Here is a 23,549-nt window from a genome sequence, read left to right on the forward strand (position 1 = left end):
TCTATGCCCCTGACATTTCCCCCCAACCCTCGTGGGATGGCATGTCATTTCATGCTGGGCATGTCAGTTCATCCTGTGTATGTTAGGGGTCACGCTTAATAATTTTTTTTGGTGGTGAATCAAAGTTCAAAAAAAAAATCAGTACACACGCTTATATTGCTTTCTCATGACACATACATATCAAATGTTTCCGCTTTTCATTCCAGCAACCTCAACTCGTAATCACAGAACACTCCCGTCAGTTATTAGTCCCCTACCGGTGTACACCGGAGGGGACTATAGGTTTGCACGCCGTCCCTCCGTCTGTCAGTCCGTCACGCAAAGAACAGTTTTCCGGACTTTTTTTTCTAAACTCTTAATGCTAATGATTTCAAACTTGGTACATGGTTTCCTCATGATAAGTTACAGATTAAGTTCGAACTTCACGACGTTTCGATCATTTTTGACAAAGTTATGGCACTTTGAACTTTGGTAATTCTGATAATTCTGATGCTCCTTAACTCAGTGCCATTTAAAGTTTTAATTTCCTTTAAAAACTATTTTCTCTGCAATAATTGGACTGACTTTAATTTCTCTGCAATAAAGTCACCGTAGGGGGGACTCGGCCTGTATAATATTTTAATGGTAATTATGACGTCACAGGTCACGTGGTTCGGCCGCCATATTGTTTTTTTGTGAAAACACGAAAACCCCTTTTTCTCCGACGGCTGAACAGATCGAGGCCAAACTTTGCAGGCAGAATGGTGAACAAAAAAGTCAGCAAGCATGACGTCATGCGTCACATGGTTTCAGAGTTATGATGTTTTTAAGCATGAACCTTTAAAACCGAGCCCCTCCCTCATTTTTGATCCAATCGAGGGGAAACTTCACAGATCTGTTCAGCATGTCGGTCTACTAAAATGTCCTTTTGGAATTTGCGATAGGTCACGTAGTTTGGCAGATATCGTTAAACGAAAATATTTTTAAAAATGGATATCTCTTGAATCGCTAGTACCTCAGACGGTGAGTTGGTAATTATATAATTCACACAGTGCAATACGTGCAGGCCGCTCCACGGAGCGACCTTGCGAGCTTATCAACGAGGCGAGGCGTGACACACGTGTCTCAGCATACCTCAGATCAAGTTTGAAAACCAGCATCAACCGTGCATAAATTTGCATATTCGATCATTTTTGACAAAGTTATGGCACTTTGAAATTTGGTAGGGGACATGTATTGCAGCGCAATACTCAGAATGCTTGTTCAATCTATCTACCTACCTACTACCTTGCAGCAAAATAACACTGACAATTTTAATGTTTCCTGAAGAAATTCTTCAATTTAAATAATTTATTGCATTTTCCAAAAGAATTGGTAGTTAGTTGGGTGACTTGCAGCTATTGCAGCTATTGATGGAGATTGCAGCTATTGATGAGATAATTGTAGCTTTGGAAAACTGAAGTGCACGTCTTCTCTGAGACGGAGTCTCAGCACCATGTGATCATTGGAGCAGCACAATATAAGAGTGGCACCATGTGATCAAATGGGTCATTCCAATCGCTTTTAAAATTAGACAGCCAATCAGAAGTTATGCACTGTATACGAATCTCCTGTGTTTGTGTCTGTGTCTTGTCTAAAGAAAGTCTATACCCCCTTTGAAAATTTTAATCTTTTGTTGCCTTGTAGCCAGAATTAAATTGCATTAAATAATTTTTCCACCTTTATTTACACATCGTAACCCACAACGTCCAAGCGAAAAACAAAATCTATAAATTTCAGAAAATTAAAAATACAAAAACTAGAATATCTTTGTTGGATGATACTTGGTGTGAGCACCTTTGCCTGTGAGTAGATATGATTACAAGTTCAGCTCGCAGGTGTTGTTTGAGGTGAGTGTGATGAAATGAGGCAATTGTGAAGACCATGGAATGGCTATAACTTTGAAAGACGTTTTTAGACGAGTTTCAAGCTTTTTATCTGTTTTTAATTTTTATATTATGTTTGGTAAGGTTGTTTGTATTGTTTGGGTCCTTTTTGGGGTTTCTTGGATGACATTTGACAATGTAATTGATGTTTTGATCACCTTATTTGCTCATTATTAAAACTTTACCTGAGTTGTTAGGGTTAGTTCCTTCACTCTTCAGTGATGTTCCTTCACTCTCCTTTTGTTCTTCTCTCTGTTCCAGTTTAACTTTGTGGGGAAATTGCTGGGGCCACGTGGCCAGACATTGAAGCAGTTGCAGTCCACAACAGGTGCACGTATGGCCATCATGGGGCGTGGGTCTATGCGAGATCGCTCAAAGGTAAACAAGGGGAGAAAGGTGTATTTGGTGCATCAAGAAAGGCTTTTGCAACATTGAGTTATTGTTTCATAAAATTGTTTTGTAAATGTTGACTTCGTTTTTTCTTAGCTGTAAAAATGACAAAAACATTTCCTCCAACCCCAGGAGGAAGAGCTGCGTAAAAGTGGTGAAGCTAAGTACGCCCACTTGTCGGAGGAGTTGCATGTGCTTGTGGAAGTTTTCTCTCCACCATCGGAGGCATATACACGAATGGGTGGTGCCATTGAAGAGTTGAAGCGCTTTTTGGTTCCTGTGAGTATACAGAAAATGGCAATTTCATCCATTTCACTGTGAAAATAGATTTTTAGTCGAGCTAAACAAGTTCTGGGGCTTCTTTTATGTCGAGCAAGAACCACCTTTCGAGGCCATTTTACCCCGCAGAGCGAGGGTTGGCCTTTTTCGGGCACCGTGGTCCCCTTTTTTTGAAGCAATGTGTTATGGCCGGATGCCCTTCCTGCCACCAACACTGAGTCGCCTCTTGCGACACACAGGGAATTACCAGTGAGCTGGTGCTCAATTTGCCGACCTCGGAAGGATGACAGGCTGAGTCAACCCCCCTGGTGTTAATTCAGCGATCGACCGGGATTCGAACCCAGGATCCTAGGATCCTATACCAAGTCGAAGCTTGTATAAGAGCAAACAAACAGAACAGGAGAGAGGGAAGCATAACAGTAGGGATCAGGAGATGTGGGAGATAGGGCTGGAGTGGGGTAAATGGGATAAACAAGATGGACACAGTCTTTCAGGAAAAAAAACGGAATTTGAAGGTGAATTTGGTTGGGGTGGATTGATGGGGGTAGTAAAGGTCAGGTTTTGGATGGAGGAAGATGTGAGATTGTGAACAGCTGTTTTGAATACCTGGAGGGAGGAGTGGGAATGAAGGAGTGAAGGTGAGCAGAGAGTCTTGATTTTGGTAGTTGCACCAGAAGAGGTTGTTCTGGCAGACATTGCGCCTCCTGCAGGAGCATTTGGGGGACGGAACACAGACAGAGCAGGGGGAGCAAGGCCGGAGAGGAGTCGAGAGAAGACAAAGCCCACCTACCTGCCTGCGGTGAGAGTGTGAAAGGCCCTCGGAGTCGGCTTCATCACTGGAGATTCCAATGATTCTGAAAGCTTTGGTTTCTACAGCGTGAAGCCGAGCTAGGTGTGAGGCAGGAGTGCCATCCCAGAAGGGAGAGCAGTATTCGATTGACCTGCGGATGAAAGCCTTGTATGTGGTGAAGAGCCCAGAGGCGCCCAGAAAGGACTTCACACGACGGAGAATGCCCAGTCGGCGACTGGCTTTGGAGGCCAGCTTGGAAATGTGGTTTTCCCAGGAAAGATCATGGCAGATAGTGAGACCCAAAAGCTTGAGTGACAGAACTTCTTGGAGAGGATTGTTCAGAAAGTGGATGGGAGGGTTGTCCAGTCCGGCTTTTCGGAGAGACATCGGAAGAGTGTGAGATTTGTCAGGATTGAAAGACGGACATAAAGACTTCAAGACTTTACATTTAACTTTTCATTCTTAAAAGTGACCACCGTTGAAGTTATTAATGCTAAATGTGTAAACGTGTTGCACCTTTTGTTTCATATTTTGATTGGCAACGAGTTGTGTATTGATTTTATTCACATGCTTTGAAGACTGATTTGCAGAAGCCCATCCTGTTTCCACCGGAATTGAATGTTTTTGATTTGACCTCCATTACTTATCAGTGAGCAGATGTGTTGTTGAAGGGTATGACAGACTTCGTTGCGTGTACATGTGCGTGCTTCACACTTCACAGAGTGTTGGTGCTGCCAAAGTTTCTTGGGACAGGTTATCTATATGTTGAATGGTTTGCCATTGCCATCCCAGCGTTGTTTACCCTTTTAAATGCTGAGCGTCAAGCAAGGAAGCAGCACGTACATATTTTAAGTCTTTTGTACGAGTCTGCCGGGATTTGAACCATGTCCTCCCCAACTGAGTGGCGGCTCTAACTATCGTGCGCATGCATTGGGTTCGGCTGGTGGTTGCATTGCTGGGTGAATGATTGTGCTGCCGATTTAAATTGGATGAGGAAGGGCAGGATCAACACTGAATGCAATGAGGTCTCTTCAATAAACGGATATGCTCTGACCTCAGCTTTGTTCCTCCTTCAGTGTAATATTTACCCTCGCCAGAGAGGGCATTGCATTTGTGTTTGTCTGTCTTTGTCCGCAAAGAATAAATATGTTGTTAGTCCGATTGACAGGAAATTTTCACCAAAGGTGCACCTCCTGCAGCGTTTTAAAATGACAATTATGACGGCATAGGTCATGTGGTATGGGCGCCATCTTGGAAAAAACGAAAAAGTTTGCACATCAATATCTCCGAAAGCGCTGCATTGAAAAAATTGAGACATGGCTCATTGTAAATAACTCTCCACGGGGAATACCATAGTTAATGATGCCATCATTCAACAAGTACAAAACTTCATCCGATAAAGATGAATGTTCTTGAGCGTCATCTATGGATAAATTGGTGGAGAAAAAAATGTTGACTTAATCGGTCACGTGGTTCAGCCACCATATTTGTTTTAACACAAAAGGCTTTAAAAAACACGTCCTGGTGAGGGTCTGCAATCTGATTGCTCTATTTTCATTTGTCATGTTAATCTTGCATCAACAAGGAGTTTGTGAAAGTAATGATTTAACATTCTTTAAATATTTTCCTCTACTTTTTGAAATGTATTTATTTTTATTTGGGTTTTATTCAGCGAGATGTCTTGAGCCCATTTGTCTGTCTTAATGGTTGAAAATCTCCAATTCCATTCATTAAAATCATGGTACCCTCTCACAGGAGTATGAGGTTGAGGGTTATCCTGCTTACGCCAACGGAGCAGAGGAGGCTGCAGCTGCTGCTCGTGGAACGGGACGAGGACGGGCTGCGCCGCCCCGTGGCAGGGGTCAACCTGCCCCACCTCCACCTACTTCCATGGTTTCCCCTCGGTAAATCACGAGTGGTGGAATGCTAAAAGACCATTATAATTTGGAAATGTGCACAGGTGCACCTCATCACTTGCTGACCGGTTGTTACGGATTCGGCCCTCATTATGGTTGTTATCATTGTTGGTTCTAGATATTATGCTTATTGTGACTTACGGGAAAGGGTTATTGTGGTTAAAAGATTTTAAAGCACTCCTGGTAAAAATGTGGCCGGAAATCCGGATCGTGACCGGAAGAGGCGGAGGAGATCGTGAACAGACGTTGTTGAAGCTCCGGACCGAGCGGTCGACGTACAGTGCGAGTGAACTTTGCGTCCTTGAAGGGAAGTTCGGGCGATAAGAGATATCGCCGGAGTGCGTGGAGCCTATGTCGGCGGGTACCCTCATTGAGGTTCCGGAGGATCCTTGCCTCAAAGCCCGGGTTCAAGTGAAAGCCGTCCGCCATCTTCGCCATGCGAGCAACCTGCAGTGAACCGGTTTTGGGTCGTGTCGGCTGGGCATTATTCCCCCGTGGTTTGCCGGGGACGGCTGTGCAAGAAAGGGCGCTTGAGAATTATACGGAGGCTCGCGGATTGAACCGCAAACGTGTGCGTCGGAGCGCGTCTTTGGGAGGTTCCTTTCCACCGCTGCATTGCTGGGTGCTGAACAACGTGACCTCGGGGTCGCCTCGATCGCCTACGCCTCAATTGACTTTGATCGGGCCTTGACTCCCCGATCGCGGGAGCGCACAGAGACATTGGGACTTCCCCTTGGAGGGGTGCAGAGACATTGGGGAGGTGCCGTGAGTTTAGGGTTAAGCGGCTTGATAAGGTTACCATCGTAAGATTTGATAGTAGGGGTGATTGCCCCCATTGTTGTATGGCTCTTTTTTGGGTGATTTATAATATATTATTGTTTGTTCATAACCTGGTGTGGTTGCATTATTGATTTGACTGTTTCATTTGCTGGTTCCATTGAGGGTTTCATTATTTGCTTGATTTCAACCAAGGATAAAACATCTTTCTGCCAGGGACCCTCTCGGGGGTTCGGAGGTCGACCGAGACCATAGGTAAGGGGAGGACCCCATAACAGAAATTGGGGCCTCGTCCGGGATATATAAAATTCCTAAATTTAGTCCGGGAAAGAATTCCCTAACATTCCCAGAATTCCCAAATTTGGAACTTTTTCCAACATTCCCAATTTTTTTCCAAAAACAAAACAAAATTTTTTTTGTTTGTTTTGTTTAACATTTCTTGTGTGAAGGTTAACAGGTGTTACCAGTAGTCACTATGGAGTTTGACGCAGAGAAGTTTGCAGTGACCCCTAGTGAAGCACAGTTGAGCGTTAGTAAAATCGGACCTCTTGAAATTGGCCAAACATTTTAGCTTGGAGGTCCGAACTAACATGAAGAAGGCAGAGTTGCAGACAGTGGTGATACAATCTATGGTGGGATTAGAAACATGGGAAGAGGTAGCCTGGGATTGGTTACCAGAAGAGCAAGTAAATGTGGAGCTCCGGAAACTGGAGATGCAATTACAGAGCCAGGAAAGGGAAAAAGCAGAGGAAAGGAAAGCAGAAAAGGAAAGAGCAGCACAGGAACGAGCACTCCAGGAAAGGTTAGAAGAAAAAAAAAGCACAAGAAAGAACCGAGGAAAGGAGAGAAAAGGAACAAGCAGAGGAAAGGAGAGCTGCAAGGGAACTCGAAGCAGGAGAGAAAAGCCGACAGGGAGTTAAAGGACAGTGAATTGGCGCGTCAGCAGGAAATTAAAGTCAAGGAGCTGGAGTTAAGGAGAGAACGGGGAGAGGTACCATCACTGCTGACTGGTTCGACACCTAGTCAGAACACCTGGGATGTTGGCAGACATGAGGCTGGTTCCACCCTTCAATGAAAGAGGTAGCCAAGTTTTTTTCCACACTTTGAGAAAGTGGCTCGACAGTTAAACTGGCCTGAGGAGTACTGGTCCATACTAGTGCAAAGTGTTCTGGTGGGTAAAGCTCAAGAGATTTATTCGGCTTTACCGATTGACCAATGTGCAGATTACAAGGTATTGAAGAAACACATTCTCAAAGCCTATGAATTGGTCCCGGAAGCTTACCGGCAAAAATTCCGGAATGCCAGGAGGAGGGAGAGTGAGACCCATGTGGAGTTTGCCAGATTGAAAGAAACCATGTTTGATAGGTGGTGCGATTCAAAAGGAGTTGGGGAAAGATTTCGAACTATTGCGACAATTGATCCTAGTGGAGGAATTCCAACAGTGTGTCCACGAGGACATTAAAGTACATCTGGAGGAAAGGAAAGTACCAAAGTTGTATGAGGCAGCAACCATGGCAGATGACTATGCCTTAACACACAGGATGGGGTTCCACAAACCTTACTCCTCGCCCAGACCTAGCCCTGGGAGCTATGGTACATCAGGGGCGGAGAATGAAAATCCATGGGGGCGGCCTCGAGATGAAAATGAGGACCACTCTGACACCACGACTTCTAGAAATCAGAAGACTGCGGTTCCAAGACAGACCTATCATCCGGGGGGCTCGAGGCAGACCGCCACCCCCATGCCTTGGCAGACCACGAGGTTCTCCTCCGGGCCTACTTGCACCTTTTGCCATAAACCTGGACACTTGATATCCAACTGTTATGCTATGAGAAAGGAAAATCAGGAGCGGAGTTCGACTAGTACGACTCCAAATGCGATGGCCATTGTGAGAAATCGCCCTCAAAAGGGTTACCAACCATTTATTTCCGAGGGGTTTGTGTCACTGGATGGAGCCTCGACTAACCGGAGACCGGTTAGGATATTGAGGGACACAGGAGCACATCAATCTTTAATGCTTGAAGGCATCTTGCCATGGTCCAAGGAAACGGCAACTGGGGATAGTGTTCGTTTACAGGGGATTGGTGGCTGTGTTAGTGCTCCACTTCATGTCATCCATTTGGAGTCCGATTTGGTGTCAGGACCGGTCACCGTAGGTTTACAAGCCACGCTTCCTGTAGAGGGAGTATCGTTTGTTATCGGGAATGATTTGGCCCGTGGTCAAGTTTATGGTAACCCGATGGTTGTTAAAAAGCCCAGTAGGGAAAATAACACCACACCAGTTAGGGATGGCGACAAGTTTAGCAAGTTATTTGTAGGTGGGCTGAACTTCAAAACAAAGGAAGATGTTTTGGAGTCTGCCTTAAGCAACTATGGACCGCTTTTGGAAGTAGTGCTGATAAAAGACTGAGACACAAAAGTCAAGAGGGTTTGGCTTTGTCACGTTTGAAAACTCAAAGGACGCCAGAGATGCAGAAAAGGATCTGAATAGCAAGAAGTTGGAGGGTCGGACCATAACAGTAGGGAAGGCATTTCGTAGGCGTCGAGGGGTCTACAGAAGAGGACAACGTGGCGGTAGTTTTGGTGGTGGCCGCAGCCGATATTACTATGGGGGCTCCCAGAGGCAGCTCCCGAAGGAATGAGTATCAGGGTCGCGGCCGAGAAGGAGAGCGCTATTCACCTGACTACCGTGACAAGCGGTCCAACCGGGATTATTACGAAAGTTAGAAAGAGTTGAAGCACTGAATTCTGTGGAGCAGCCGAGCCAAAATTCCTACACGGATTAACCGTGAACTAAGGGCGTCCATGTAGTGAATACTTCCAGGCCTCACCACCCAACCACCATGGAACCTGGTTTTCATCTCGGCCTCTCGGAAAAAGTGCTATCGGTTTGCTGAATTTTGGATCTTTGATCAACCCCTTAACCTTCATTCACAAGAAACTGACAGTAAAAGTCAGAGGGTAATGAGATGGAGTTTGGCTTTGCAGGAGTCCAACGGGAAATTGAACATGTAAAGGGCAGGGACGATGTCGTTGCTGATGCTTTGTCCAGAGTGAATTAACTTTGGAAAATCTCTGTGGGTGGTGTGAAAGTTTGTTGCTTTATTTTTGGGGAAACATTGATTACTTGTGTTGGTTTCAAGAATTTGCCAACAAAAAGCTTTCGCGGTGTTAAAACTTTTTCTTGTGGGGGGGAAGTGTTACGGATTCGGCCCTCATGGTTGTTGTTATCATTGTTGGTTCTAGATACTATGCTTATTGTGACTTACAGGAAAGGGTTATTGTGGTTAAAAGATTTAAAAGCGCTCCTGGTAAAAATGTGGCTGGAAATCCGGATCGTGACTGGAAGAGGTGGAGCGAGGAAGAAGAGGCAGGAGGAGATCGTGAACAGACGTTGTTGTTGAAGCTCCGGACCGAGCGGTCGACGTACAGTGCGAGTGAACTTTGCGTCCTTGAAGGGAAGTTCGGGCGATAAGAGATATCGCCGGAGTGCGTGGAGCCTGTGCCGTCGGGTATCCTCATTGAGGTTCCGGAGGATCCTTGCCTCAAAGCCCGGGTTCGAGTGAAAGCCGTCCGCCATCTTCGCCACGCGAGCAACCTGCAGTGAACCAGTTTTGGGTCGTGTCGGCTGGGCATTATTCCCTGGTGGTTTGCCGGGGACGGCTGTGCAAGAAAGGGCGCTTGAGAATTATACGGAGGCTCGCGGATTGAACCGCAAACGTGTACGTCGGAGCGCGTCTTTGGGAGGTTCCTTTCCACCGCTGAATTGCTGGGTGCTGAACAACGTGACCTCGGGGTCGCCTCGATCGCCTACGCCTCAATTGACTTTGATCGGGCCTTGACTCCCCGATCGCGGGAGCGCACAGAGACATTGGGACTTCCCCTTGGAGGGGTGCAGAGACATTAGGGAGGTGCCGTGAGTTTGGCGTTAAGGGGCTTGATAAGGTTACCATCGTAAGATTTGATAGGGGTGATTGCCCCCATTGTTGTATGGCTCTTTTTGGGTGATTTATAATATATTATTGTTTGTTCATAACCTGGTGTGGTTGCATTATTGCTTTGACTTTCATTTGCTGGTTCCATTGAGGGTTTCATTATTTGCTTGATTTCAACCAAGGATAAAACATCTTTCTGCCGGGGACCCTCTCGGGGTTCGGAGGTCTACCGAGACCAGAGGTAAGGGGAGGACCCCGTAACACCGGTTCTGAACCCCTGTGCTGTTATCAATGCCTTTATAATCCTTTGATTTATTTATTATTGCTTCCCAATTTGCATGTCATGCTGCAGTGGAAGAGCAGCAGCATTGCCACCTCCTCCACCACCTGGACGCAAGCCACCACCACCTGCAGGACGGCTTGTGACAGGGGCTCGTCACCCGCCCCCACCTGCTTATGGAGAATATGTAAGTGATCTGAAACTCCTGGACAGAACGAGTTGAAACCTGGCGGTTGTACTCTGGATGTGAACTGGAAGGCTTTAGGCTGATCCTGCTTGTGCCAACTGAAATTTTTTTTTTTTGTATTCGTGTGTGTTTCGGGTCTGGGGAGGTGCCAAATATTGTTTGTGGAAATATGCATAGCATATGGTGCTGGCTAGGGAGGGACTGGGTCTGACAAGCCATGTTAAAACTAAAAGACGACAATCCTTGGGGAATTGTATCATTCGTAGTCCTGGGTGCATTGTCCATTCGACAGGATGGGTTCCGCTCTTGATATAATTGTAAATAATTTGGACTTAGTAAGGGCATTTTATGAGATATTTCACAAATCTGTTAACTAAATTGTTACCAAAAAATTTCTTCACCAATATGTTTGTAAAGGTGTGTAATAACATGTGTTAAAATGTTGAAGTTCAACTCCCGTGGGAAACCCAGAAAAAAAAGCTGTTGAATTCGGGTACCGAAAAATTATTTTCGAGAATTTTTATTTTTTTTAATCGGCCCTTAAGTAACTTATGAGGGGTCAAATAAGGGTTTTTCATGATTCTGAGTTGATTGTTAACATTTATATTTTCACTTTTACATTTACACACAAAGTAGCTTTTATTTCACATACATATATAATACTCAAGAGTTATTTCTCATTCACAATGTCAGAAGCTTCAACAGTCATTGTCTGTCTTCTTCAGACTCAACAACATCATGACTGCAGTTTCTGCATGTAATGCCATTAGACTCCACAGGCCGAGATGCACGTGACCCCATTCTTCTTGCAGCTGCATCGCCGGTTGCTGCAATCTCCATGACAATTACAGCTCGTGAACTGCAATAGCTCCTCAGGAGCCGTGGGGTCCAGTGTTGGAACTGGCTCATACCCATGCACACCTATTGTCCATCCATAGTCACTGGGGTTCAGAGACATGCTCTGTAGAAGACAGACATGCTCTTGACAATTCACTTTCACTGGCTGGCACTTTGGCTGTCATCACTGATTGATCCTCAAGCGCAGCATCAACCGCAACCTCATCATTGATCTGTTCATCGGTTTCCTCCACAATGGTGTCAAGAGTGCCAGAAGTATCTGGAACATCATCTCCTCTCCTACTATTAAGGAAGCAGTATTTGTAGTTTTGTGTCTCCGTGTAAGACTCGGTGTATCCCAGCCGGTGGAACTTGTTGAGCATCCATTTTGACCCAAATCTATGATCAAGTTGTATGGCAAGCCCCATTTGGTGTGGCAATACTCCAGACCGAGGTCGACAGGCCTTAATAAAATTCTGCCCCCAAACGGCAACTCTTTCGTCTGTCTTGACAATCGGTCTCAAGAACATCTGAAGGCTTGCAGGAACAAGTGTCAGCTGACTATCGATGTCAGTCATACTGTGTGTGGTGGGGTATGACTTTGGACCTAAATCAATCAAGGCAATATCATTGGATATGAACTTGAGTGCCGTCTTTATGATCTGAGTCTTCTCATCTCCATGGTCAAGATTAGCATGATGCGCTCGCAGAATATTGTCGGTGCCATCTTTGAGACAGAGTACATCTGCCCTTCTTTCCTGTGTTGTGAAATACAAGGTGTCTTCGTATTTCTCTAGAAGTTTTATCTTTAGCCAATGCTTTGAATAAGAAAGGCTCTTCTCTGGTGACTGATCAAACTCCTGCAGCTTTTCATGGACTTGGTCCATGTTCATTACCCCATGCTCTAATTCTGAGTCTAACCATTCGCAGAATTCAATAAAAACTGCCTCTCGCTCCTCATCAATACTCCTCTGTCCTCTCTTCCTTTTTCCTTCCTCATCAGGCTTGGACAAACTGTCACCTCTCGCAAACATAAGTTTGCATCGCAAATGGTACAGTGTTTCTTCTGCTACCAAGTCGTTGATCCCTTCCAGGCGTCCAGTGACTTCAGTGCCCCAGTCATCCCCGCGACTCCGTGCTGTCTTCAGCAAGCTTGCCTTCAGTGTATCTGCAGTCAAATTATCTGGCACTCTGTATTTCTTTCTAGCTTGTGCTGGATTATTTTTGTAGAGCTGGGCTGGTTGGTTGCAAAGAATGCATACATCCTTATACAGGAGGTCAACTGACTGTGATCTTCTAGAACTGCAGCCAGTTGATGAACTGAACTCACAAGTAGTGCGTCTTCTCTTCAACTTTGATGACTCTTTCTCTGCCTTTGATGCTTGAGCTGACTTCTTGGTGGTTGCAACAAAGTTGTTGTACAGATCATTTTTACACTTCTGGTGGTACCTCAGTTTTCCTTCCTTTTGAGCCTCCTTCATACGTTCCACAACAGTAACATTTTCGACAGTTTCTGCTTGTTTCAATAAAGTTGAGTATCCCTTTGGAGTTGCCTGTATGAGCCTTTCAGCTGGTGTATCCGAGTGTGCACAGATGAAGCAATTGAGCACAGGTGGAGTAACGTCTTCATCCATATTGCTAGACTCCATGTCCTGCAAAGTAGAAAATGAGATATATTTAGAAATTATTTTTCCACAAAGGAGTGTCTGTGGTGAAATATAAATGTTAACAATCAACTCAGAATCATGAAAAACCCTTATTTGACCCCTCATAAGTTACTTAAGGGTCGATTAAAAAAAATAAAAATTCTCGAAAATAATTTTTCGGTACCCGACTTCAACAGCTTTTTTTCTGGGTTTCCCACGGGAGTTGACCTTCAACATTTTAACACATGTTCTTACACACCTTTACAAACATATTGGTGAAGAAATTTTTTGGTAACAATTTAGTTAACAGATTTTCATATGTTTCCCTTACTAACTCGGGAGAAGTAAGTATCGAATCCACTTGGGTTGCTATATGTTGGCAATCGTTTGGTGTTATCTGAGCTGTCGCCTGATGTTGCTGGAATGCCAGTACTAAACCTTGCATCTTGATTTGGCCATTGCCCACTGTCCTTTAATTCTGTGGAAGTACACTGATACAACCTAATATCCTTTAAAGTTGAAATCCTGCATGTGACTTTTTGTATATACTGTGTACGCTCCTCCGTGATCCTTTGATCGACTTATTTGGAGGAAGTACTGATGGTTGTTAACGCATTATTGTTGTCCCTTGCAAACAGGCTTATGAGGATCCTTATGAGACTGGGTATGATGAACTCGGTTATTCTTCTTACGATGCTGCATACTCGGCCCCTGCACCAAGGTGTGTAACATAACAGTATTCACCATTTCCATGTTCATCCAATGAAATCAACATTTTATTTTCTGCTCACTTGAATTTCTGTTTTACACCAAAGCCTATGTATGGTATTACTGAAACAAATATTCTGTTGGAATTCCCATAAATAATGCGTATTGATTTGTGTGTAAGCAGTAGCGCCGAGTATTATGACTATGGACACGGTGCGAATGTGCAGGCCTACGAAAGCTATGGTGAGTAAACAAACCTCTATTACCAAAATACAGTGATTAATGCTGTCGTGTGGTCAGAAATCGGAATATTGGAGCCATCAAACATGGCGTTGATTTGGGGGATTTTAAGTTTTTGGCTGCGTTTTTATTGTTCAGGTGGGAGGGGAATGGGGCGTTGGTGGGGGGTGGGGGAGAGTGATCGGTGATGGTGGCGTTGCCCAGTGCGCTACACTCGATCTGGCAGGCCTTGCAGCCAATCATGGCCCTGTGTTACAAGCAGGCATTGCTTTTCCTTGCAATCCAATCTCATCCGTAATTTACTGGACTCGCTTGGTTCCAGATGTGTGGGAACACAAACAATGGCTTACCCTCTCCATTCACTGTGTTGGTTAGTGTTGTCACCATGGCAACATAAATATGGTGAATTTACCCTTATCCACGGACACTTGATCCAGGGTCAAAAGTCCTGTGGAATGCGAGTACAAACTACGGTATGGCATTGAATTCTAATTGCTACCTGTTACTCCAATCAAGGTAACAACAGTTTATATTATTGATCATTCACAATTTTGATGTGGAATAATATTGTCAACCTTGCCCCTTTGTTTGCACAACATTCAACTTCAATTGAAGCACACAAATCAACTGGTGGTTTGTTATTTCGCTGTTTAGTTTTTTTTAGAGGTTGGTGATGGCCCCCACCTCTAGCCGCCCGTTCCCTCACCCCATCCTCTTTTCCTTTCATCTCGTATGTTGACCAATAATATTGTTACGTTCGTGGGGGTAGGTGAAGAAATACCTTCGGAAAGTCAGGAATGTGTAGGTTGTAGTATGGACCGTGTGACGCGAAGGATAAGCCCATCTAAATGTACATAAGCAGGGTAAATGTTCAGGTTAAGAGTGTTTGTATGTCCCCATAAGGAAGGTGCTTTTGTGCTAATTAATTAGAGGGCTTATGGTTAATCTCAGTATGTATTGCCTCCCTGTGATTTTTCCCTAATCTATCTTCTATCTATCTATATATATATAAGAAAGTTTTTGTTTGTTTGTCTGCATGCGCTAATCTCTTGAACAGTGAAAGATAGGAGGAAGACTCTTAAACAAAAAATGCCGGGAGGGGCCCCAGGAAGGTTATAGGTTATAGGCGAGGTGGCCGCTTTGGCCGGGCTGGGCCCATTTCGCAATTAAAAGCTGAGCTGAATTATAGTAGTCAATCTTCTATGGCCTCCAGTAAAAGCTGAATTGTAGTAGTAAATTCATTCAAAAAGAACCTGGGCAACGCCGGGTGCTTTTGGCTCGTGTTCTTATAAAACTCAGCCGGACTCATTCGCTCACAACGCCGCCAGGGGTGACACCCTGTCACCCGAACATTCCCGAACAATTGATTAGACCCACCCACCCCCCAACCCCCACGGAAGACTCGTGATGTGGAGACTATGCCCCGAGCTTCGTGATTGGTCGGAGCAATGAATGACTGATGTAATTGGACGTTGGTGATTGGACAGAGTGTGACAGCGATCATTCGAGAGCAAGGAGAGCAAAAAAAACAAAACAGAAGCTGTCTCACCATCCTGTTCTCTTATGGCCCTGGCTGCGTGGTGGACGGTCGCTCCTCTCGTGCGCGCTCGTGCAGAGAAGCTTCGGATCATTGTGGAGTTTTTGCAACGTTGGAGGAGGGGGGAGGGGGAGGCGGTGTTGTTGGACTATGGTGTCTTTCGGGGGAGCTGTGGCCGCATTGCACTCCGGTGGAAGCGAGGAAGGGCTCCTTGTGTGCCTGCTCGCGCCTGGGCGTTTTCTGACGCACGGTTTCAGCACCATTATCAGGGCGTGTACCGCACAACCGGCTACACCGGCAACAATGACCAACGTGCCCTCGACGCACTTTGGGCCAGAGCTGAGGTTCAGGCCTACAGTAAGGGAAGTTATTTTTATTTATCTTTCCCCCTTGTTTGTATATGAGTCTGAATGGAGACGTCTCATCGAGATAGCTTCGCCACAACGTTTTTTTTTGTTTTGTTTGTTTTTAATTCCTTGCTTCATTTTAATAAATTGATTTGTGTTGCATTTTCAACGGTGTTGTGTTTCTGTATCTGTGTCTGTGGGGCTCGGATTAACCCCGTGTGTTCCCCATCAGGTAAGGCTTCAGGCTTTCCTGCGCGCGCACGCGAAAAATAATCAGGCAAAGGTTCCAAGTATGCCTCGGAGGTATTCATTTCGGTCATCCGTCACCCAGGGGGCTTACCCCCGGGGGACATGACAATATGGACACGACAATATACTCGGTAATACAAGTCTACCTAAGAAGTATTCTACTTGTGCTCCAAGTGATCTGGGAGTCACACCGGTTCCTTGTCCAATCGTGTGGTTTGTGAATGGCATTGGCAAATGTACTTTTATGTAATCTGATCAAAAGGAGACTAATCAATTACATTAATTTATTGTCCACTCCCAGAGCGTGAAGAGTGGGCGATGGCTGGGAACCGCCTCAAAGCACCCCAGCACCGCCCTGGCAAGCCAGCATACCGAGAACACCCGTATGGTAGATACTAACACCACAGAGCAGCTTCGGTTGGGAGAGAAGGCATGGAGAAGTGATGTAGTTTTGAGGATGTGATATTTGATAAGCAGTGTTTTCCCATCGCCTTTCCGTTCCGTGTCGAAACGTACCCCATAAATCGTCAAACCTCCATTCCCCATTGGTCTCTGAATACTTCACTGCTTCCACGACAAGTGTGTCGTGGTTCCGCGCCTTTTTTATTATTTTATTTTTAATGTAAAATTTTTTCAACATCCTTAGCCACAGTCGTTGGGGAAGGGGGGAGGGGGGGTTGTCTGAAATAATTGCTGCTTTTGTTTTAGTGACTTGCTAGCGTAACTCTGGTATTTTGCTCTTGTATTACCTGGCTTGTAGTGATGATGATGCTGTTTTATTTGTTGTTTTTTGAGCCTATAATACTTTTTTTCTATCACTTTTGCGCATGTTTGTCCATCGTAGCTCTTGAGCCTGGGCTAGATAGTTTGCCATTATTTTTTTTCCCTTTAAAAAGTTTCCCCCCTTATTTTCTATGACAGTTAATGTGCTTTGATCCCTTGTGACAGTGTGGTTTGTTCACAGATTTCCGCTTGAAAATGGTAGCCGTCCCTTAGCTGTAGAAATGTGTAAAAGCTGTAGCTTTATTTTTTATTTTTAATGCTTCATAATCTCCTTTGCCTTTTTCGGAAACAAAAGATGTCTTGATCAAATGTTTCGCCGGCAAAAGAACCAAGGTTTCTTTTCTTTTCCAACAAAACATGCAATTTCAATCCTTCAATAAAGCCCACTTGTATTGACACCTTGCAAAATATTGTCAACTTGTTTTTTTGCCTTTTTGTAGCAAGCCCCTTTAAGCGTGTTTGGAGAAAAAAAAAAAAGAAAAAAACAACTCCGAGACCTGAAAAGAAAACCTTTGCTTTTAAGGGACTCGAAATTAACCAGAGACATGTTCCCTCCTCAGCTCAACCGTGAGTCGATTAAAAAGGATTGGCGATGATCGATTTGTAATGCAAACGGTTGCCAAATGTGGAGATTTCTCCTAAAGAACAATTTTAATCTTTATTTTTTTTCTTTTTTTTCTTCCACCCCAAAGAACCTTCCTTAAAAAAAAAAATGTTGAAATATCACTTTTAAAATGCTACGTGGAGTGGCGACTAATCCTTTTGGCCGGGCCACTCCCGTGTTGGATTCACCTCGGTCAAACAGCTCCATGTATATACATATATTATATTTATATATCGGCTGTGGAGGGATGTGAGAGGAGCTGGGGGAGGGCGAACGAAAAGAGAACCGGACCCTGACTGCAGAGCGTGGCAAGCAGACTAACGCGTAAACTTCGTGGCAACATCCAGGTAAACTAAAATGCAAAGCACCAAACTTTGTTTGCAGCAACATGAGATTTCGTAAACACTTGTAAAAACAAACAAACAAACAAACAAAATGCTAGAAACGAAGAGAAAAGTTGAAGCATACAATTACTAAATGTTGTCAGATGTAATGTCAATGTTGCAACTAAATTTAAACTTTGTCAAATAACTCGTAGTAGTGAGTTAACAATGCAGCTCAGTTCTCCAGTTTCATGCTAGTTGTGTGAGCATTGAACTCTTCGTCATGCCATTCCTTTTGCTAATTGAATGTGTCTGTGTCCGCAGATGCCTCAAAGCGATAATCCAAGTGGAATACCTTTTGGTGAGTATGGGTTTTATTTTTTCACTCCTCCCCCTCATCCATCTTAAATTGTAAACACATGGAGCAGGCAGGGCTCCATAAGCACGAGTCGCGAGAGCAAATGCAAGTTGCAACCACCGATGTCGCTGAGGTGTATAAAATGTGCAGCTCCAGTAATTGGGCCACCTTGACTAACAAAGAAGCTAAGCTGCCTTCTCGTTGGACCCCCCACAAAGCGGCCTTTGCACCCTACTGTAGACTTCACACTGTGAGAAACATGTCTACGCCTGGTGTACCTTTTGCAGGTCCTATTTGGAAAAAATATCTTTGCCCGTTCGCTATGCACTGGGGGAAAAGCGTTTTGCTTCCGTTTGTTCCGTAGCCTTTTTGAGGAATTTTACCTTTTTTTATCAAATTTTCACCAAGCCCTGTTTATAAGCATATGGAGAAGACCAATTAATAATTGGGTCAGAATGTCAAAAGGCAGTCACAGTTGTTAGGCATTACAAATTGTTACAAATAGGCCTTGCCAGCCCGTCTGCCGTGGCGAGAGATGGCAGCGTTTTTTTAATCGCTTGTTAATTTGCTCCGAGCAGGTAACCCGGTTCCACTGGACTGTTGGCAGGGAATTGGTGTGTGGAAACTCCCTTTTCCCAACTCTGTTCCTTCTCTGTCCTCCACGCCCCCTTCAAGTCCAGCTCCCTCTCCACTTTGGGTCCATGGCTTGCCCCAAGTCCTCAACGCCTTGTCCCAGGCCTAAGACCTCAACCTCTTATCCCTGTCCCAGCCTCGTCTTCAAGCCCTCCTCGCAACCAAGTCATCAAGTCCGCAACTTCCTCCTCCCAACCCAAATGCTGCAATCCCCCTCCTGTCCTCCACACTCCAAGCCTTCAAAGCCACTCCCACTCCAACCCGCATCACAGCTTAACACCTCAACCCCACCACTCCCACCACAACACCTCGACCTCCCCACTCCCATCACCACACCTCAACCTCCCCCACGGAAAATACTTAAAGCTCCCCACCTCCCCCTTACTGAAGTCTCACCCCTCCCCCTCCTCCAACTCCCATATTTATGAGCCCTAACTCGCTGTCAGAGCTTGGAGTTGTTCCCACTCATTAAAGTGAGTGCATTCTAACATCGATGACACACATTCTTGCATCAGATGGATAGAACGACAGACAATACAAAATTGCATGACACAAGGGTATTCTTCCAACGAACAGGCACTGGGGTCACACATACACACGAAAAGTGAAGTGGGAGTAATGGTATGGAGTGTGATAATGTTTGTCGGAGAATTCGTTCATTTTCAATCGAATGAGGTTTTCTCGGTGAAATGAATGGACGAAAAGGAAATTGTTTGCCAGGAGAATTTGTGGTTGATTTTATACTTCTGATAGATGTGCAAACCAGTGACAGATTATACAATGCCTGTGCAACTTTGTGCTTGCGCTCACACACCAAATTGTCGCCATGTGAGCATGTTCTTTGGTACACCTCATGTGCATGAAAAGAACGTGGAAGTGTCAGTAAGGAGTCCGTTTGTTTTTTTTGTTTTTTTTTGTGTACAGGATCGAGACTCGTGAAAGAGCTAACAATCACAGAAAAAATCAAACAGACACAAAGTATATGATAAGGGTAGCGGTAGACAAGATGGGGAGAGAAGGGGAAGCACACAAACACAACATTTGAGAGAAGGGATATCGGGCGATATGTGGGAGGGAGAGGGCTTGGGGAGGAGGAGGCGTGGGAAGGGGTTTGGGCTGTTCGCAGGGGAGGGAAGGGGTAGAAGGGGTGGGAGAAGTATAAACACAAGGACACAAAGGACTTCCAGGAAATAAGTTGGGATTTCAAAAAAGAGGATTTGGGGTGAAATTAGCGGGGGTAGAAAAGATCAAGGTTTTGGATGGGGGACGATAAGAGATGGTGGTGAACAGCTGTTTTAAAGACCTGGAGGGAGGAGTGGGATTGAAGGGAGTGGGGGAGTTTGTTCCAGAGGTGGGAGAAAAGAGGAATGAAAGAGTGAAGGTGAGCAGAGTCTTGATTTTGGGAGTTTAACCATAAGAGGGTTGCAGGCAGATCTTGGGGGACAGAGCTGGAGGAGCAAGGCCGGAGAGGAGTCGGTAGAAGACAGAGACCACCAAACCTGCCTGCGGTGAGTAAGTGAAAGGCCCTCGGAGGTAGCTTCATCACCGGAAATTCCAATGATTCTGAACGCTTTGGTTTCAACAGCATGAAGACAAGCTAGGTGTGAGGCAGGAGCACCAGCCCAGAGGGGAGAGCAGTATTCCATTGAGCTGCGGATGAAAGCCTTGTATGTGGTGAGGAGCTCAGGTGTGCTAAGGAAGGACTTCGCACGACGGAGGATGCCCAGTCGGCGACTGGCTTTGGAGGCCAGCTTGGAAATGTGGTTTTCCCAGGAAAGATCATGGCAGATAGTGAGACCCAAAAGCTTGAGTGACAGAACTTATTGGAGAGGCTTATTCAGAAAGTGGATGGGAGGGTTGTCCAGTCGGTCTTTTCGGAGAGACGTCGTAAGAGTGTGAGATTTGTCAGGATTGAAAGACATGTTCCACTTGTTTGCCCAGTCAGTGATTTTGTCCAGGTCTGCAGAGAGTGAGGAGGCTGCAGACTGCCGATCTGAGGGATGAGGAATGGAGTGGCAGAGAGTGGATTCATCAGCAAAGAGATAGAGGATTTTCAAGAGAGTCGGAGAGATCATTGATGAGGACCAGAAAAAGCACAGGGCCCAGAACACTGCCTTGGGGAACTCCAGCCTGAACAGGAAGAGGAGATGAGAGAAACCCATTCAGGGCCACACGTTGACTACGACTGGAGAGGAAGTCCGCCAGCCATGCGTGGAGATTTCCATGGATACCAAAGGAGGAGAGTTTGGTGAGCAGAGTGGGGTGCCAGACCGTATCGAAGGCACGTGATATGTTGAGGGAGACACCTCTAATTTCCTGTTTGGCATTGAGGACCTCCATCCATTGTTGAGACAGCAGAAGCAGCATGTCCAGAGTAGAGTGATCTGGTCTGAAACCAAATTGATGATCAGAGATCAAGCCATTGGAGAAGAGGAAAGATTTCATATCCAAAGCAATGATGGATTCCATGACTGCTGATAATTGGGAGAAGGCTGATTGGTCTGTAGTTGCTAGGATCTGTTTTTGCACCTTTTTTGTGTAAAGCGGTGATGTTGGCTGATTTCCAAGCAGATGGCAGTTGACCTTGAGCAAAAGAGAGGGTGAAGAGAACAGAGAGGTAGTGAAAGAGCGGAAGAACAGGATTTTAGGACCCGTGGGCTGATGCCGTCAGGTCCAGTTGCAGAATCAGAGTCGAGGGTTGACAAAGTTTTCCACCTTGTCAGGAGGAAAGGACAGAGTCCAGGAGCAGCTGGGTACGACTGGGTACGGTGGGTACAGAGAGAGATGGGTTTGGGACACAAGATTTAGAGGCAAACACAGTTGAGGCATTCAGCTTTTTCACGTGCAGAGTTAGCTGTGTAGCCGTTTGAGGGGATGGAGGGGGAACAAACACCAGAAACAGATTTGACCAGACACCACCAGGATTTGGAAGAGGGAGACAGATAAGAGTTTGGTCTTGAGAACGTAGAGATATTGTTTCCTGGCTATCCTGAGGGTGGACACACACTTGTTTCGGGCTTTGTGAAAGGAAATTAGATTTCCTTCCGTTGGATTTGCTTTCCAGGAGACGAAGGCAAGTTGTTTCTGGGCAACAGCCTCACCACAAGATTCCGTGTACCACGGACGGGAGGAAGGGTATGACGACTGAAGACGAGATGGGATAAATCTGTGCATGAGAGCAATTTACTTTGGAAGAATTCCCAGGATGAGTTGATGTCAGAGGTGGTAGAGATGGGAGACCAGTCCAGATGATTCATGGCTGCTTGAAGACCGTGCCAGTTGGCCTGAGTGAAATGCCAGACTCGTCGACGCTGAGGAGGCTCCCTGAGAATGGTCAGAGAGATGTCCACTTTAACAAGCACATGATCTGATGAGCCGATTGGAGCAGAAGAAGAGCAGCAGACATTTTCAGGGAAGTTAGTCATAACCAAGTCCAGAAAAGAAGATGCTCCCATTGACTGAGGTCCGGGTCGGGAAATTGACAGATTGTGTCAGTCCCAGTGAGTCGCAGAAGTCCTTTGCTGAGGAGCCATGGCTGGTGAGAGAGGTACCCACACCCAGCCAACTGGCATGGTGACAATTGAAATCACCACATATGAGGAAGAGAGAGTTGCGATGAGTAGATAGAAGTTGGTCCATATTATCAGACAGTGAGGTGTAGATGGAGTCATCACTGTTTGGTGGATGGTACAACACACATATGAACAAGAGGTGGGAGCGAAGGGGAAGCCGTAGCCAGAGGTATTCCTGGGGGTGAGGTGGAGAGAGGGCAGTGCAGGGCGAGTGAGAGAGTTTTTGATAAAGATAACAACCCCACCTCCAGGAGGAGGCTCAGGTCTATCATACTGGAGGAGGGAGTAACCTGGGAGAGATACTAAGGAATCAGAGACATCATGAAGGAGGAAAGTTTCTGTTCAGCAGATCACGTCTGGTTTGCCAGAAGCAACCTGTATGGAGAGATCAGTTAAGTTTGAACGAAGGCCCCGGATGTTTGAGGTCCATACCGTTAATGAAGAGGAAGGGGGAGCATCGGATACAGAACAGGGGGGAGGAGGGGTAGGGTAAGATGTGGGAAGAGGTAGGGAGAGCTGTTGAAGGTGTGTCAGAGATTTCAGAATCGCTCGGAGAAAGGGAAGGATGGGGCAGACAAAAGGTTTGATGGTGATTGGGTGAGGCACAATGAGCTGTTATTTGAGGAGGAGGGAGAGCGAAGCAGGAGGTTGGGGGAGATGGAGGTGAGAGTTGGAAGGGGGAAGAAGCGGGGAGGATGCTTTGAGGAGGAGGGGTGAGAATGGGGAAATGGAGAAGAAATGAGGGTGGGGAGATTTGAAGGGGAGGGGTTCGGGGGGAGTTTAGGAGGGAAGGGACAAGGGGAGGGATTTGAGATGGGGGAGATTTGGAGGGGAGGGGTGAGGGGGGGGAGTCTAGGAGGGGAGGGGTGTGGGGCGAGTTTAGGAGGGAAGGGGCAAGGGGGGAGATTTGAAAGGGATGGGTGATGGGGAGGATTTGGAGGGGTGGGGTGATGGGGAAGTTTTGGAGGGGCGGGGTGAGATTCGATTTTGAAAAGTGTACGATTCATGGGAAACGAACAATTATTGCAAAATGAGTTTCTTGTGACCTTCGAGTTAAAAATAAGTTTAAGGACGCTGGACGGGGGGTGGAGTGCAGGTGAGTTTAGGGAATGTCGAAAAGAGACACTGTAAGAGATGGAATTTTTTTTTGGGATGAATAGATTTGGTGAGGAAGTCGAAAGCATCCTTTTGAAGAAGAAAAAGGTGTTGTACTATACGACAGAATACAGTACTTCAGGGGAAAGTTTAAACAT

General features: G+C 45.6%; 1 protein-coding gene across 6 annotated transcripts in view; it reads left to right on the forward strand.

The window, feature by feature from the left end:
• The window catches only part of LOC137427300 (KH domain-containing, RNA-binding, signal transduction-associated protein 2), a 41,089-nt gene that overhangs the window by 10,083 nt on the left and 7,457 nt on the right, over positions 1-23,549 (forward strand). For 3 of the 6 annotated variants that reach the window (XM_068116705.2, XM_068116706.2, XM_068116707.2), the window contains exons 3-10: positions 2,166-2,282; positions 2,427-2,573; positions 5,119-5,267; positions 10,345-10,459; positions 13,581-13,663; positions 13,832-13,893; positions 16,325-16,411; positions 18,058-18,094. In XM_068116705.2, the coding sequence (XP_067972806.1) occupies positions 2,166-2,282; positions 2,427-2,573; positions 5,119-5,267; positions 10,345-10,459; positions 13,581-13,663; positions 13,832-13,893; positions 16,325-16,411; positions 18,058-18,074 (777 nt within the window). In that variant the 3' untranslated portion in view covers positions 18,075-18,094. The remainder of the gene's footprint in view (positions 1-2,165; positions 2,283-2,426; positions 2,574-5,118; positions 5,268-10,344; positions 10,460-13,580; positions 13,664-13,831; positions 13,894-16,324; positions 16,412-18,057; positions 18,095-23,549) is intronic. The other 3 variants (XM_068116708.2, XM_078778465.1, XM_078778466.1) reach the window with 1 other exon arrangement.

This window comes from Myxine glutinosa, chromosome 5 (assembly GCF_964187855.1).
Source record: "Myxine glutinosa chromosome 5, kmMyxGlut1.1, whole genome shotgun sequence".
Classification (NCBI taxonomy): Eukaryota; Metazoa; Chordata; class Myxini; order Myxiniformes; family Myxinidae; genus Myxine; species Myxine glutinosa.